Genomic DNA, 17,251 nt, shown 5'->3' with positions numbered 1-17,251 from the left:
ACTGCTCTGTGCTCTGTGGGCACTGCCAGCCCTGTCACACCTGAGCACACCAGGAATCCTCCAGTGGAGGAAAGGCTCAGCAGTGCTGCCCACAGTGCTACCCCATCTCTCACCTCCTCATTTTCTATCCTGAGGGTGGCCAGTCGGGACTGCAGCTGGTGGTAGCGCATCAGCAGCTCGGTCTGCACAGGCTGCTGGGCACTCACCTGGCACACCTGACAAAGGACAATTTCATGGTCATACACGGGCCAGACACACATTCCATACCCACACCATTCCCTGCAGCCCCCACACGCTCCTGGCAGCCCCCAGAGAGGTTGGGTTGCCCTGTGTCCCATCAGCAGTGCCCTGGAGCTGGGCCTGCAGTGGGTGTTTCACACTCAGTATTCTCCAATCCCCAATTACAGCAGGGAAAAGGTAAAGCACAGCTCCCCTGTGCAGATCTGCAGGGCCCAGAGAGACAAACCGAGGGCTCCCTAACTGGGAGAGACAGCCTGAAAGGAGGGGCCCTAATGAGCCACCAGCCTCATTAGGACAGGAAACATCAACAGAGTGTGTGAAGGCAGCACAGAGGGCGAGGAGTCAGGAATTTCCCAGGGATGGTTTAGGAGGGGCAGCCCCACGTTACCTCGTCCCCCATGTGGGGCTGGAACTCGAATTTGAGCGGCGGGCAGAAGACCTGGTTGCACATGTCCATGACGGTGTGTTTGTCACTGCGCGCGTCCAGGCTGTCCACGGCGTTCTCGATCACGTCCAGSCCCTCGTGCCTCGATGTCTCCAGGTTGTACTCAGCTGACAGGTACGTCCTGAACGTCCGGGCCAGGCTGGCGTGGAAGCCCAGGTCACAGCACTGAGGGCACCAAGGGACACTCTGGTTATACACACAAACACCCCAAAGCATTTCCCAGAGCTCCCAAACACAGATGGACACCGAGGCAAGGTGGAACCACAGCCAAGGGATGCTCTGGTCACACAAACACCCCAAAGCATTTCCCAGAGCTCTCAAACACAGAGGGACACCAAGGCAAGGTGGCAGTGGAACCACAGCCTGCAGTGTGCCCACACCCTGCTCTGTCCCTGCCTGCCTCCCACCATGAGCAGCCCCTCGTGCCTCACTGATCACTCTCATGAAATGGGAATGGGGAAAATGATAAAACTTGGGAGTTAATTGCTGTCCAAATACCGTACTCTAGAGAAAAGCCTGGTTTTAAACTCTGTCCTCACTATAACAGAATTTGGCATGTCACCCATCCCAGAGCACTGAGAGAATCTATCTCATGGTCTGTGCCCATGTGAGGAGACCACGCTCAGAGCATGGCATGGCACGGCTGTGTTTGCTTCAGTCTCTGCTAAAAGCAGCAGCAGCAAAGCCACACCAGGCTGATTTACCACCCACAGGTGCCCAGAGAGCCCCACTGTCCCATCCAGTCCTTAAAAGCTGTAAACTCCATGTACAATAATGAGTCTTGTAGAAACTATCCAATTGTCATAACCCTCTATTTACCCTGCCTCTATTTAGCTTCTCATCTTATTAGCTGAGAGCATGGGCAGTCATGGACTGGCACAGACCTGCCTTAAAAAACCAACAAGCAACATGAACAGGAGAATAAGGGGTGAATTTCCATTCTCTGCTTGGGGCAAAACCTCAYTGTGTGCTGGGAGTCTCTCCCACGACAATTTTAGCACCTGTACAACCACTGCAGGTCACACAGAAACACCAGAGCTGGAGCAACACAGCAGAGACAGAGAGAGATTGCCACCCAAATGGGGCAGGGACAGGGGCCAGCACCCCACAGCCCTGGGAATGGAGCCAGCACCTCCCTGCCCTCACCAGTGCCCTTCACCCCYGAAATCACAGCTACCTGGCTAAAAAACAGTGCCAGGAGGGAATATCTGCCATCKTCAAGGGTGGCAATTCCCAAAGCACACAAAACCACGCCAGTACAAGGCAAATCCCTGAATGCCACACAACCCAAGGAGGGGGACTCAGGGCATTGCCAGCTGCTTTTAGGACAGAATTCCATGTGAAATGTTCTCTTTCTTTTGCTGCTGGACTCACAGTGAAGCCTGCAGTGACTGGCAGTGCCCAGGAATCAGCTGCTSCCAAAAACCACTCCCCACACACACTGTGCCCTTGAAGTCCCTGTGATCAGCTCCACGCCTGCTGCTTCCCACACGGGGGCCCAGAGAAGAAAAAACAGAGCAGGGACTTCCACACAATTCCCARAGGAACACACAATGGGAAGGGGAAAAGAAAAAGGAAGRAAWAAAAAAGACTTCARACTGATGCTCCCAGCCCYGGAATARAYGGCATTTTCTCAGCCCTCTCATGCCTTTGATGGYAAATGAATTAGAACCACAAATAACAATCCCCRGCCYTTCTGCAGSGCCTTTCATCTGCCAAGCTCAGAGSTCCCCAAGCATTAATTCACCACGTCTGCTAACACCCTGCAAGGGGTGGAAATATCCCAGTGTTCAGCTGAGAAACAAACTGGCTCCTGGAGCTCAAGCAAGCACGTTTGGCCAAAACAGCCCTGAAGCAGCCAAATAAATACCTGCGAGTCTCCCATCACCCACCCAGAGCTGCACCGGGGCAGGGCAGGAGCCAGTCCTGGATCCGAGAGAAGGAAATGCCCACAGAGAATTGGCTCCAGCAGCTCTGAGCCCCTCTGTCCTTTGGGAGCTGGAGCTGCACATGGCACAGCTCAGCCACCCCACCCCTGCTGGGGTCACATCTCAGCCACCCCATCACTGCTGGGGTCACATCTCATCCAGTCCCATCACTGCTGGGGTCACATCTCAGCCACCCCATCACTGCTGGGGTCACAGCTCAGCCACCCCATCACTGCTGGGGTCACAGCTCAGCCACCCCATCACTGCTGGGGTCACAGCTCAGCCACCCCATCACTGCTGGGGTCACATCTCACCTGAACTGGGAACCCCACAGTGACACTGAGCACCCCAGTGCCCTCCAGCCACCCCTTCCCTTCCCAATGCCCCGCTCTCCACATCACTCAGCACTGCCAGCAAACAAACAGCCCAACTCATCTGCTCTGTTCTGTTCCTCCTTTCTGCATTTTTTTCTTTATCAGTTCTTTTACAARTATTCTGCGTCGCTTTCAATTATATCCATGATATATAATAATTATATGCTTATCTTCATTTCTGGCCTCTACTCTCTTGATGTTGCCATAAAATTCTGAGCTGTGCTGTGAGGCAAGTAAATCACCAAAGCCCAGATTGGTTTGGGTTGGGAGAAAGCTGAAAGAGTATCCAATTCCAGCTGTGCTGCCATGAACAGGGACACTTCCACCAGCCCACGTCGCTCCAAACCCTTTTTAACCAGCCCAGTAAAGACAACTGAGCATTTTTGGCCAAACTATTCCAACTGCTGTTTCTGTCCCCTAACATGACTCAGCTGTTTTTTCCAGGCACCAAACAGCAGWGTTGGCTGGCAGTTCCATGTACCATGAAATTCCTCAGTTCCCCTCCTTTCCTCCTTGTTTGTCTCACACGCAGCAAACACTGATCCAGAGGGATCATTCTGCTGSTGCAGAAGGGCTCAGAGGAGAATTCACACATTTTGGCAGATCAATTCCTATGGACACTGCTTCATTTTCTCCGCTGAATCTTGCCATATCTTTCCTGGGACCACTTCAAACTGTTGTGCAGCCATTTCCCACAGAACTGCAGAGGGATGGGTCAGGAGCTTTATCTCCACTTCACATACACGGCCAGAGATTAACTTGGTCAGCAATTAATGACAGAAATGAGAGAAGCCCAGGCGTTCACACAGACACGTGGGTTATCCAAGAAGAGGCCCCACGGTGCTCTGCCAGTCCAAGGCTAATTTCATCTGTCTGATATTGTTCCTTCCTTTCTGGGACAAAACAAAAAGGCCACTGGAGAGGAGGGGCAGCCGGCACTGTGCCCTTCACAGCCCCTCTGATGGGTTTTAGAGCTCTCATTAAACTGCAGCCAAAGTCACCCAGCAGCAGAAAGAAAAGACCCTTCTATTTCAGGACCAAAACCAAGGCTGTGTGTGACCCCAGGCAGCATTTCCCTTTCTCAGACACAGACAAACCTCAGGGCTGAGAAGAAAGCTCAGTGTCCCCCGGCTCACCCGGGGCCAATCTCACTGACAGCACAACTCCAGCCCCAGTTCAGAGCACCACAAACCCCCAAACACCCTCCAGCAGCTCACAGGAGTGCAGAGAGCAGCTCTGCCAGCACAGGGAGGGACTCACATCGATCAGGTCAGACACATCGTGGATGTAGTATTTGCTGACTGCTGCGTTGGTGGCCGCCAGGTTCAGCAGGTAGTCGTTCCTGGCTTTGGTACACTTCAGCTTGTTCTCAGAATACTTGGCTTGTCTCTGAAAAAGCAGAATGGAGATCAGAGCATGAGCTGGATGGTGCTGGCACAGTTTCTCCTGTCACAGCCCCACAGCACCCTGCAGCCTGGCTGTGTTGGGGTTATCACTGGAACTCGGTGTGTGGTGTGAAAACAGAGACTTTGCCAGGGTGGAGGAGATCCCATCTGAGCACCCCTGGCACTGCCAGCCATGGGGAGAGAGAATCCTGCCCAGGGATACCCAGAGCACAGCTGCTGCTGCTGCTGTTCGTGGCCATTCTGGCATCTGTCAAAACCACAGGGCCAAATCTTCCCCCCAGAAACGCTGACATATGGTTGGACTTGCTCCAGATGTGTGCAGCTGTATCTAAGTGAAATCTGGCCCAGAGGCCCAAGCTATACAATTTAGAACAGGACCCAGAATTYGAAACTGTAGGAAAGCAGATGTGCTCCAGATCTGGGACATCTGCTCGGGCAGATCCCTGCTCTGCAGGCTCAATCAAAAGATTAACCCTTCCAAAACTTCACTGTGAGAAATGTCCCAGGGCTGGGTGAGCCAGTGAGCAAATGCATCCTGCCTGGGGAAACTCTCCTTCTCTCCAAAATAAACACAAAAACTTGTAGAGATCCTGAGCCAGTGGGATTTGAGGCCRGAATGGCATGAAGTGTTTTGCCTTGCAAATCCATCTAAACTCTGCACTCTCACTGCCAGACAGTCCACAGAGGATAACATTGGTATTTTACACATCCAGATACTATTTTGCTGGGAGTCAGTGCCTGAGCAAACCCTGAGGCTGCTGCTGGTCCTTTTTAAAAGTACATTTTTAAAGAATACATCAGAGGCAAAGCCCAGCTCCCTGGAGCAGTGTGTGGATCAGGATGATCACCAGGCCAGGCTGACCCCGTGCTGCACTGCCCCCCTGAGCACAGCTCCCAGCTGGTGAGGAAGGAGCTCCCAGTGCCCTCCTGTCCTGTGCTCCAGGAGCATCACCCCAAGGTCCCTCTGGCTGTCTGTGTCCCTGTGTCCCTGCAGAGGGTCAGGGTGGCTCCTGTGCAGTGCCCAGGGTGCACTGCCATCCCTTCACACCTCCTGACAGCAGCAGCAGCTCCTGCACTGCTCCACAGGCAGCAGGAGAGAACAGACCCGTGATGGGCTCCCTGGGCTGCCTTTGAGCAGAGAATGTCCATGAGTGACCATCCTTCCTAACCCTTCCAGACACAGCAATGGCTTCACAACAAACACAAGGCTGCAGCCAACCCCTCTGCCTGCAGGGACCCTAAGCCCAGCCCAAGCCCTGCCCAAGCCCAGCCCAACTCTCCCTCCTCCCTCTCACCCACCTTCTCCTTCATCTTCTCGATTTTCTTGACGGAGCTGCGCCGCTGGGGCCGCTCCTCGTGCCGCAGCAGGTTCACACTGATGTCCCCTGCCTTGTTGAACTGCTTCTCCTCCTGCTTCTCCGCCTCCTTCAGCTTGCTCTCAGCACTGATGCTCTCTGCATGGTACATGTGGTAGGTCTTCATCACCTGACAACACGAGGGGTGAGGCCCAGGGGTTAGAACAGAGCAGGAGCAAATGCAGGGGGTTTTACACAAGAGCTAATGAAGAAAGCACGGTGTCCTGATCAGCTGGGGCTGTCAGCAGGACTCAGCAGTGTTTGACTTGGAGCAGCTCAGGCTSAGCCCCATGATCCCTCCTCCTGCCAAGCACAAGGCTCAGCTCAAACGGAGCTGCACAGATCTGCCCCTGCAGGAGATGGGACTGCAGCAAAGGCCAGCACAGCCAGCACAGCTCCTGCATTTCCATCCCTGCAAAGGCCAGCACAGCTCCTGCATTTCCATCCCTGCAAAGGACAGCACAGCTCCTGGCTGGGCCCTGCTGCTGCATTTCCATCCCTGCAAAGGACAGCACAGCTCCTGGCTGGGCCCTGCTGCTGCATTTCCATCCCTGCAAAGGACAGCACAGCTCCTGGCTGGGCCCTGCTGCTGCATTTCCATCCCTGCAAAGGACAGCACAGCTCCTGGCTGGGCCCTGCTGCTGCATTTCCATCCCTGCAAAGGACAGCACAGCTCCTGGCTGGGCCCTGCCGCTGCATTTCCATCCCTGCCAATTCTCACACACAGTGCAGACTCCTATTTCACATTGCACCTTCTGCAGTCAGTGTCACAGGACACACACAGATCACACAGATCCTGGGATTTCCTTAAACAGCAGAAGGTTTCACTGAGCCTTCCTCATCCTCACATCTCCATCTTTGTGTGAAACAGAGGGGAGAGAAAAAGCCAAGTGCTGCACATTGGGGCCTCAGGCAGTGAGAGGAAAGGTTTCTGCAGCACTCAGAGAAACCCTGAAACAACACAACAGAGAAGCCCAATGAGTAACAAAGGTCCAAACTGCAGGACTTTGGTGAAATCTAAAGGTTATGGGACAGCTACCCAACCAAAAAAGACACCTTAAAGAGCTCCTCACCAGCTGCCCTGCCACCCAGCTCACTCCTGGAAAYTCAAGGGATATTTCTGTTTAATATCTGCCCTAATTTTGGCCGGGGCCAAGCTGCAGTGCAGCACTCAGCCCCTGATCTGCAATTCCCTGGTGCTGTTCCTGTGGCTGCAATCAAATCACGCTGKCCCTGGCTCACACCGTGTGACACAAAGACAAACTGCCACAGCTGCGTCCCGGGGAGCCTTCCTGCAAATCACTTCATTAGCTGCACTGAAGGAGGAAAAATATGTTCCAGTGTTCATTAGTTATTTAACAACACGAGTTGTGTTTTCCATATTAATKACACGCTCTGGATAAAGGCTGTTGCCAAAACAGCGGCCACAAATGGCACTGTTGGCCATCTTCAGCTCCAGGGGCTTTGTTCTCCTGAGCAGTTCATGCCCATGTTCTGAGCAGCAGAGGCAGAGCAGAAATGGGGTGATTGTGTCAGGACAGGCTCAGGACCCYTCAGCCTTTATGGGCTCCAACTGCACCACTGCTGGAACCGACAGGCAGGAACCAAAGGAATGAAGCTGGTTTTAATTCAGCTGAACTATTTCTGTGCAAAACCATTCACGAGCATCTCCTCCTCAGATCAAAAGTCATCCAATTCCATTTTGACTAAAATCAGTGTGGGTTTGGCTCTTTCCATACAGAGTCCACAGGGTGTCTTGTATCAGAGCACCAACGAGGCTGAGTTAAAATCKGTGTGGTTGTTTTGAGACAGTGAATGCCTGAAAAGCCTGTAAAAAACTGCAGTTTCCACTGAGAGCACAGAATTGCCCTCGGAGAAGCTCAAGAAGCAGCYTTGCAGGGCACAGATGAGCTGTGGCCAAAGGCCTGGCCAGAGGCAAGAGAATCAACTGCTGTGCTTTCAGCAGGCAAGGGACATTTCTAAACTCCAGCCTGGTCCTTAGGCAGRTCCTCAGCCTGGGTCTGCTTCTGTCCACACTTCTCGTGCTGCTCAGGGCACCCCAAGTGCCACCCCAAAGCAGTTTGTTCCCAAAGTGTCCCCAGGACCCCCAGCACCCACGAGCCAAGGATGCAGCAGGGGCTGTCACTGATGGACAAGGACAGAACTCTGACAGGAGTGCTGCTRCAGGAGATTGGAGTAAACCTGACTGCCCCATAATCTTGTTTTTGAAGCTCCTTCAAAGCTCCTTCCTGGTGCATGACACTAATTTTTTATCTTAACAGCAAGGTTGAACAAAAACACAAAGCTCCTCCAGCTGCTCCCGTTTCACCATTCAAACCATCCAAACCCATCCTGCTCAGCACATGGAGCAAAGCAGAGAATGGGGGAAATCTCAGCTCCTGTGAGGACGAGCAGAACTTCCCTCTGTGCTCCTCCCTGGACCTCAACACTCTGCTGATCCCCCACTGACCCCAGAGTGTCCCTCAGGGGATGGCCCTGCCCGTGTCAGGGTCCACAGGTATTCAAGGTCAGCCCAGTTCTTGTTAGTCCTTGTTTTGTATCTGTCATACTGCTGTTGTAATTAATCTTAATTAGCCACCACCCCCAACACAGCTTGTGACATTCAAAGCACTCCCAAATCTCACTCAGGCTYTCTAATCCTCTCTGCTGTCCACCCACACTGCAGGTCTCACAACAACCAAATCCTTCMAAGCAGGGAACAAACCTGTTAAGAGAAGATTTATGGCAGAAATTTCAAATACAATCATTCATGCTCTGTTGTTTAGGCCTGTTTTTCAAAGAGATGAAATAGAATGATTGTTTAGGAATAAACCTAGTGCAGTATTATTTATGCACCAGCAACAGATACAACCAAAGCAAGCAAATACATTATCTCAGTTTTCCAACAAAAGGCAGACTTTATATGGTTTTGTTGTTTCTAAACCACAAATAAAAGAAATTTAAAAAAAAAAAACCCAATTGCTACAGGGCAAGAGGCAGAAGCAACACAAAGATTTTTACTATCCTGCTATGAAAACCTGCTTGTAAGAGCCATGCCCTGACCAACAGCAGATAATGTCACAGACAGCTCAGCAGCCAAAGGGCTCCTCAGGGCTCAGATGGAGCTGAGCACCCACAAGCTGCAGGTTTTCTGTATCCCCAGCAGAAGGGCACGTTCAAACAGCCCCCAGTTCACAGGGGCAGGGCAGTGGCCAACAAACATTGCTCACTGCTCACCGTGTAGAGCTCATTGGTGACCTTCAGCAGCTCCTCATGCATCTGCAGGCCAATCTCCTTGCTCTGCAAGACAAAAACAACAACAGTTGAGACTCTGCTATGCTCAGAACATGCAGTTCTGAAATGAAAACACGTTTTGGAGGGATTATAAATGTGAATACACAGTGCAGACAAAGTCTCGTGCTGTTTCAGAGCTCCTGCATATTTGTTTGAGGTTGGCATTTGCCCATGGATCACCCAGCCGTGTTTCAGAGACCATGAGGAGGAATTTCTCATAATTTATTTATCCTGCAAGACAGATTAATCTAAAATTACAAGCAATACCATCCTGCCTTTCCACTGTTATAATTCATCCCCAGCCCATAATCAGCTCCCCCTTTGAGTTAAAAGTTGACACCCTGGCCCAGTTTGGGAMCTGGCAGAGAGTCAGTATGGGACTGGCAGTGCACACAGAGCTGCATCATCCCACAGCCATTTGTGGCTCAGCAGTTCCCTGSATTGGCATTCTGCAGTCCCACAGCATCACCTGTCCATCAGTCTTCATTAACACTCATTAAACACACCCACTGCTGCCATTTCCAGCCAACACTGGAATTTCAGAGCAGAGATTCTCAGGGCTCCCCAGCACTGGGCATCCCAGGTTTTATCTTTCCCTTGGCCATGACCCACCCTCCAGCTTCTCAATAGCTCATTTTCGCTATGCTGACCTGAGTGAACCAAAGCATCTCTGAAAAAGAACATCATGAAACAGCTCCACCACAGTTATATAATGAAGTTTCCAGTTTCACAGGAGCAGCAGCCAARGTTCAGCCAGCTGAGGAGACACTGAGTGCCAGTGAGGAGCTGCTGGCATCTCCTGTCTGCTGAGATCCCATTWGCAGCCCGTGTTTTCCTTTTCCTTGCCAGGCAGCCCCAGTCACCAACCTCCTTCCCAGAGAGGCCACGGCGTGGGGAGCTCCCAAAAGTGGAGTTTGGCTCAGATGAAGCCAAATCCTACTGCAGCCCAGCAGCTGGRGGTGCTGGGATGTGCTTACACTGCTCTCTGCCTCCCTGTAATTACACCACAAAATCTCTCCATGGAATCTTCCTGTCTAGGAGACACTTATTATAGCTTGAAGATGTATTTAGACAAAGTATAGACACCCTCTCCTCCCTCCCCTAAACCAAACCAAACTAAAACTGAGGAGTTTCTTCCAATTTCCACAAATAACTCCACAATGTTTTGTGCACGTGGGCAGGAAAAACAACATTACACCAGGCTGGGCAACGAGAGAAGCCCATGACATGGAAATGTCCTCTAATTCCAGTCAACAGGACAACCTACATGCTTTGAAAGTTTAATCTGGATTATTAGAAACTGGAATTGAAGTAAAGCCTGCAGCAAGGAGTGTAAAGGCTCCAAGTCCCATCAGTAAGCACAGTGTATCTGTGATTAGGGTCAGGGTGTCTGGGACTGTGCCATCCTCAGAGATCACACCCTGCTCCCATCCATGGGCACGAGGATGATGCCAATGGGCAGAGAGTGCCCAGCTGAGCCCACAGGAGCCAGGAACCCTGAGTGACCCCAGTCCCATTCCCTGCCCACCAACACTGCTCTCATCAGTGCTCTCACACAATCTCAGCRGGGTTTGATAATTCACAGCAGAGCCATGGCAGATGTGCATCCCCCAAARTGCCTGGGGACCCTCTCACTCCGTCCAGGTCCCTGACAGGAGGGTGGGGTGCCATTCTGCTCCCAGGGACAAGGGACAGGACCAGAGCAAACAGCCTCAAGCTGTGCCAGCAGAGGTTTAGGTTCAATATTAGAGAAAATTTCTTCCCCATTCCTGGAGGGTTTAAAAGCCACATGGAAGTGGCACTTGGGGACATGGGTCAGCAGTGGCCTTGGCAGCCCTGGGGGAAGGGTTGGACTCCAGAGTCCTCACTGTGCTCATCCTGTACCCCTGCGAGTCCTTCCTGCTGCTCTGCCAGCATTGTTTACATTTACATAATCAACRCAGGAAACACAAAACCTCCCCGTGCCTCATGGCCCCGCAGCATGACACAGGCCATTAATAAATTCGAGATGGGGAGAATTCAAAGTGACATCTCTGCAAAAAAATGTTCCCCTAATCTACCATCAAAGAGCAATCCCAGCACAGGCAGCAGCTGAAGCACGAGTGCTTTAACCCTTCTGGAGCCAGACTGGGTGCCAGCAGGAGGAGGGCTCCAAGGGCTTTACTGAGCACACTCAAACCAGAATGGACACAAGAGTGAACACAAGAGTGAAAATCCCTCCTCTGAGCAGCCCCACACCCTGCAAGGCTGGATTTTCAACATCCTTTTACCAGTCCACTCCTGTTTCCACACAGATGCCCAAAGCTCCCACCAAACACTGCTGTGAAGTGGAAGTGCAGCCTCAGATCCCTTCAGAGAAAATAAATAACCCAAATATCCCCTAAAGTGGCAGCCTCCCTGTCCACATAAAGGCAAAGCTGGCACAAAATAAGCATTTTCCCTGATTTAGCTGAACATCATTTCCAGGGACAGGTTAAATCCAAGGACAAATGCAGTGAAACCACAAACACCCACAAGTGTAAAGATTCCTTTGGCTGCAGAGCAGATGTTGGCTCTGGCAGCTGCAGAGAGAGCCAGCCCTCCTGGAGAAATGGTGGAGGGACAAACAGGGAGCAACCATTTCTATCTAATTGAATCTAAGCATTTCGAGTTGAAATTTAAGCATGGAAGAAAACCAAACACAAAGATGTAATTCTGCTGTGTGAATACTTCATCATCTTGTCCTGGCTAAGAATTGATCTACTACAGGAGAACACTCAAAATATTCAATCTATGTCCTTGCTTGCAAGCTGGCTGAGTTTGTCCTGTGTTTCCAAATGACACACACCATTCACAGATATGAACAGAGAAAGGACAAGGACAGTCTTAATACAAATCTCAAAACCAGGTTCAGGGCAAAATGCACATGGGAGGGACGTTTTGAGACAGAACTGAACTAAGTAACACATACAAATGTCTCCATTTCTGGAGTCCAGGAGAAYAGGAAAGGGATGATATCCCATATCTGATCAGCCAACTGAAACCTGACCTTGCAGTTTAATTTCTAGGTCAGACTTATCAATTAGAGAAAACTGCCAGTAAAAGCATCACCTGAAATTTGCTCTCCAGCCAGGCTGAAATTTCCAGATAAGCCCTGATTATGAGTTTTCTCCTGGTGGAGGCAGATGCCCCATGGTTCACCCATGCAGTCCTCAGCTGCCCCTGACAAAAACAACCAAAGGCCACAGAGCCACCCACTGCTGGGACTCTGTGCTCTTACCACACTCCTCACTCTCAATGAACAGCACTGCTCCACCTGACTCTGAGATTCCCACAAGTCTTTGATGCTTCTTTTTAATTTGGTTAGCATTAATAATTCTGTATCATCAGCAGATTTTGTCATCCTACTATTCAGGCTTTYTCCAAATAATTCATTAGGAACTGCAATGAAAGTCTCTTTCCTTTTTTTCCCCCTATCTTTTAACTACTCATTAATCCCAAAAACAAGCACTCTCTACTCTCCACCAGCTCTTGAAGAATTTCAGCTGAGCCCTTTTCCAGGGAAGCCCTGCACCAGGTAATCACAGGATCTCAGGCTCCTGGAAATGCCTCCACAGAATTTCTGAGGCATCACTCTTCCCCTGAGGAAACCACACTCCTGTGGCTCTCTTGTCTCCTTTCTGGTACCTCATCACTGTCACCCTGCTCTTGAGCAAGGGCCATCCAAAAGCCTCTTCTGACCTGCTCTCTGAAGTCTTCAAAAAAAAGTCATCACATTCCACCTCTCATTTCTCTAGCACTAACACTTTGGGCACCAGGTCACACCTCCCTGCTCATCACTTGACAGGTTCAGAYCTCAGTTCCTTTAAAACTCCAGGATAAATACAACCTAGAAAGACTTTCAGTGATAGTCCCTTGCAAGATTTGCTCTGCAACATTTATGACAAATGTATTTCAAACTAAAATGCCAGGATGGAGCCTCGTGAAGCAGGACTCGCCGGGGCTGTTACCTTTTTGAAGAGCCKGATGACATCCTCACTGATCTGCGAGAGCCGCACGATGACATTGTTCATGAAGATGTCATTCAGGGTGGCGTGGTCCCGGCTCTCCCGACGGGTCTGCGTCAGAACCAGGTACCAGCAGTTCACAGGAGAAAGGAGGTGCTGATCTTTCCTAGACAATTGTGGAGAGAGAAATCAAAAAGGTCAAGAGAACAAAGCGATGAAAAAGGCAGAGATTTTCAAAGGAAAGCCGCCAGCACATCCCTCCCCTGCACACAGCCAGTCACTCACAGCAATCTCTGCCCATCACTGTGCACCAGTTCACCCAGAACACTCACTCACTTGAACTGGTGCTCTCTGGAGCTGCGGATCTTGGAGGAGAAGCGCTCAGCCAGCTTCTCCAGGCTGCGGGAGTACTCGAGCTCGATCTCAGCCTTCCTGCGGAAAAACTCCTGCAGGTCCTGCAGCAGCTGCAGCCGCGACTCCGACTGCTGCTCCAGGCATTTGAACTGCTCCACCAGCTGTGTCCGGATCTCTGCAGCACAGACAGGAGAGAGAACAGGACATGTCAGCAACACAGCCAGGAGGGTGTCCTTCCTTATCCCAGRGAAAAGAGCTCAGCTCTGCTGCAGCACAGCTCACCCGGGGTGAGCTCAGGGCTCGATGGATCTGCTTTCAGAACAGCAGAACAATGCCATTGATCAGCTCCATGTTAAACAAAACAAACACAACACTGAGACCAACCTCAGAGCTTCCAACTGCCTTCTGAAACCAGAAAATGATACTGCAGTCTAAGTGATACTACGTGAAATAAACCACTTACTCTTTTCATATAAATATATTATTTCTTCATAAATACCTGTGTGAATACCTCCAGGATGGCCAGCACTGACCTTAAGGAAGTTGGACCCCCCCTCTCACCATCCCCTGCACTGATGGATTTACCAGCAAATCAACCCAGCTTTGGCTCATTCACACCCTCCAAATCCCAGCTCAAAAGCACCAAAGGTTTYATCTGTTCCAGGTTTATCTGCTTTTCCATAAGGACCTTCAGACMCCAGGACAGACACCCTGCAGCCCCCATGACCTTTCCCAAAGTGGGTTCAGCAGTGCCTGGAGCTCTGTGCCAGCAGCAGGCAGCCCCACAGTGTCACTGCCACAGCAAGGTCCTGTCCATCACTCCATGCTGGATGTGCAATTAATAAATGAGGAAGTAATGATGCAAACCAGTGACTGAAATAATGCAAGATTTATGGACAATTTCAATCTGATATTTTTCAACATTTCTTCRTATAACAACCCTCATGTGAGTCTCAGCTCTGGCAGCCTGGCAGGTTAACTTCTCACTGGTCATTTAACAGTGGAACTTGRATGCTGCATGAAGGTCACCTAAAACCCTGACAACCTCAGCACTCACACTGGAACCAGGCTGGAGCGGGGCCCCTGAAAGCACCATCCTCCTCCTCCTTCTCCTTCTCCAGGAGAGTCTGGTTTGGCACAACACTCATCCCCAGTGCTGCCAGGCCAGGGCCAGGCTCAGGCTGCTCACACAGGGACAGACAAAAGCAGAGGTTTCTCTGGAAATGGATGGGATGGGATCCATGGGATGGGATGGGAGCTACTGGAGCTCCTGCTCTTCCTTCCCCTCCTGGGGGGGAGCAGGACAAAGCTCTGCTGCCAAATCCCAGAGCAGAGCCCACCCAGCCCTGCCCCAGCTGATGCTGAATTATCTGAATTATCTGAATTATCCGAATTATCCATCAGGAGAACAGTGTTGTCACAGGATCCTTCCCGGGCAGCCTGAGACAGAGCTCCTCTAACATATGCTTCACCCCACTGATTTGTGACAAGTGAGAAAATGTGCTTGGCAACAAAAGCCATTATTTTCTCACAACTGGGATTAGACCCAATAGTTTATTGTAAATATAGCACAGCAAGCTGGACTCAGGGAGGATCCAATTCTTACACAAATACAGAATACACTAACAAGGCCATTTGACTCTCAATTGTTTTTATTCCCTCTTCAGACTATCTRTGCACTGCCTTCCCTAAAAGGCTCTTGCTAAAACAAAGAACAAGATGAGCCTTTTATCTGAAATGAGACCTTCCGGGTTCAAACACAAAACTTTAAAAAGAGAAACGAAAACATTTTTCTCCAGCATGAAAACAACTCCTGTGACATTGGCATTTTTCATGTTTTTTTCACATGTGCTGGCAATCCCCAGCCTGTGTTTGACCAGCAGCATTTATTTCACTGCACAGTCCCAGATTTCGCCTGTACCCACACCAAACCTCCAACTGCAACTACTGAGAAGGGAAGTGAAAGTGTAAGAAGGTGAGAAAGCCTATCTTGAACCCAGTGACTTCTCCTCTCTTGGGAAACTCCTGCTCAGGGTTTTCCTCAGGGCAGTGTCCCAAGGGTGATGTGGGGCCATGGGGTTTCAAAACCCCAGCTTTGAAATAGGAAAACACCATATTCATTTTGCTGCCAACCAAAATGGGTTTAGGACCCTGCCCAAGCCCCTGTTTGCTCAGCCCTCACTCCTGGAGGAGGGGTGATAATAGCTTTCCACCCACCTGCAGGAGCATAAATCCCACACTGCACTCCTGAAAGTGTCCTGCAGCAATCCCAGCACAGCACACAGAGCTCAAACTCAGCCAAACACCCAGAGCTCAGTAAATGTCACCCTTTCCATGGCATCTGCTGGCTCCTGCATCCCAACAGGAACATCTTCACCCCACCACAACCAGGTCAGGACACTCATCCTGAAACATCAGCACTTCCAGGAAACCACTGCAGCACAGGCAACAGCTTAGGCCAGATTTAATAAAACATTGGCAATTTTCTTACCCTCATTTTTCACCACGAGATTCAAAATGCAATGAAAAAGAGTCATGAAGTTTCAAAAATAAAGCAATTGAGTAATTTTCTGCTTTTATACTTTTAGAATGCAACTTAACAGCAGGGTACTCTTTGTGAGAAAAGCAGATGTAGGAGAACACCCCTGAGAGGAGATGGGAATGATCTCCTCTGATCAGAGCTTCTGTTCCCTGTTCATGTCACAGAGGGGAACTCCATCCCACCAAAATGACTCACACAACTCACACACATCTTTCTGGGTCACAAAACACCTTCCTCGATGGCAAACAAGCTTTCTGCCACCAAAGAGTGAAAGATCAAAAGAGCTGCTAAGACAGCACAGGCTCCTGCTGAACAAACTCTGCATCGCAAGGCTGGGCTTACCCAAGGCTGGGCTTACCCAAGGCTGGGCTTACCCAAGGCTGGGCTTACCCAAGGCTGGGCTTACCCAAGGCTGGGCTGTGCAGGTTTTGCACTCCAGTTCACTGATGGTCTTTAAATTAGTTGGCAGTGCTGTGACAAAAAGCAGAACCACAAACCCAGACACAATGTCAACTTCTCTCTGACCTGCACACTGAAAATTTCATGGCATCAACTTTTTCCCCAGAAAACCTCTTAGATCAACTTAGTCCCGGCCTAAGCAGATCAGACTAAATGGGGCTTAAGACTTGTGTGATATCCACAGAGCAGCTTCTCGTTAAATGCAAAGGAAGCCAAAACCAGCTGCTCACTGTCCAAGAACAAAGATCACTGCTGATATGGTGACAATGAARCCTTGAAATGATTAAAAATAAGCCTGGCAAGCACAAGGACGAGGTGGCAGAGCTCTGCCAGAGGCACACAACAGCAGATCTAATGCTGCTCCTTTGCAGACCTTTCCCTCTTGTGCCCTGCCCAGGATGGCAGAAATGCTGGCAGCGTGCAGGGTTTGCCACATTTGGTACCCCAAACCCACAGCAGTCACTGACAGTGGATTTTCCTGCAAACTGGCTCAGGATGGCTCTGTGCAGCAGCCAGCCTGGCTCTCAGGAGATAGCAGGGAACAATAATGGTTTGGGTGAAGCAGAGCACCCAGTTCCCTGTCACAGGCAGCACTGACAGCTCTGCCCTGCAGAACACAACASCCTGTCCTCCTGGGACAAAGGAAACAAAAAAACAACCAAAGGAATCCACAAGTGTTCACTGCTCATCTCAGCTGAGCGTCAAGGCCAAACTCCCCACAGGTCAGACTGAAAACATAGAATGGTGCGTTGCAATTATGTTCAATTTAAGAACAGAAAAAGCACTTCAAACCACACATCATGAAAAAACAGCCAGGAGAGTGCCAGAGCAGACACCAACACCCAGCACAGCTTCCCAGGCTCTGGGA

The 17,251-nt window shown here is 50.5% G+C and overlaps 1 protein-coding gene across 1 annotated transcript in view; it reads right to left on the bottom strand.

Annotated features, from left to right (window-relative positions):
* SRGAP3 (SLIT-ROBO Rho GTPase activating protein 3) overlaps positions 1 to 14,530 on the bottom strand; it is a 32,025-nt gene extending 17,495 nt beyond the window's left edge. The window contains exons 1-9 of the mRNA XM_057385966.1: positions 14,440 to 14,530; positions 13,665 to 13,691; positions 13,365 to 13,557; positions 13,032 to 13,194; positions 8,986 to 9,048; positions 5,693 to 5,878; positions 4,248 to 4,376; positions 629 to 850; positions 114 to 215 (exon numbers count right to left, since the gene is read on the bottom strand). Of these exons, the coding sequence (XP_057241949.1) occupies positions 114 to 215; positions 629 to 850; positions 4,248 to 4,376; positions 5,693 to 5,878; positions 8,986 to 9,048; positions 13,032 to 13,194; positions 13,365 to 13,557; positions 13,665 to 13,691; positions 14,440 to 14,530 (1,176 nt within the window). The remainder of the gene's footprint in view (positions 1 to 113; positions 216 to 628; positions 851 to 4,247; positions 4,377 to 5,692; positions 5,879 to 8,985; positions 9,049 to 13,031; positions 13,195 to 13,364; positions 13,558 to 13,664; positions 13,692 to 14,439) is intronic.
* Positions 14,531 to 17,251: the final 2,721 nt, after the last annotated feature.

Source organism: Malurus melanocephalus, unplaced genomic scaffold (genome assembly GCF_030028575.1).
Source record: "Malurus melanocephalus ecotype Western Australia unplaced genomic scaffold, MMel_1.1 scaffold_897, whole genome shotgun sequence".
Lineage (NCBI taxonomy): Eukaryota > Metazoa > Chordata > Aves > Passeriformes > Maluridae > Malurus > Malurus melanocephalus.
This window is presented reverse-complemented; position numbering and strand designations above follow the sequence as displayed.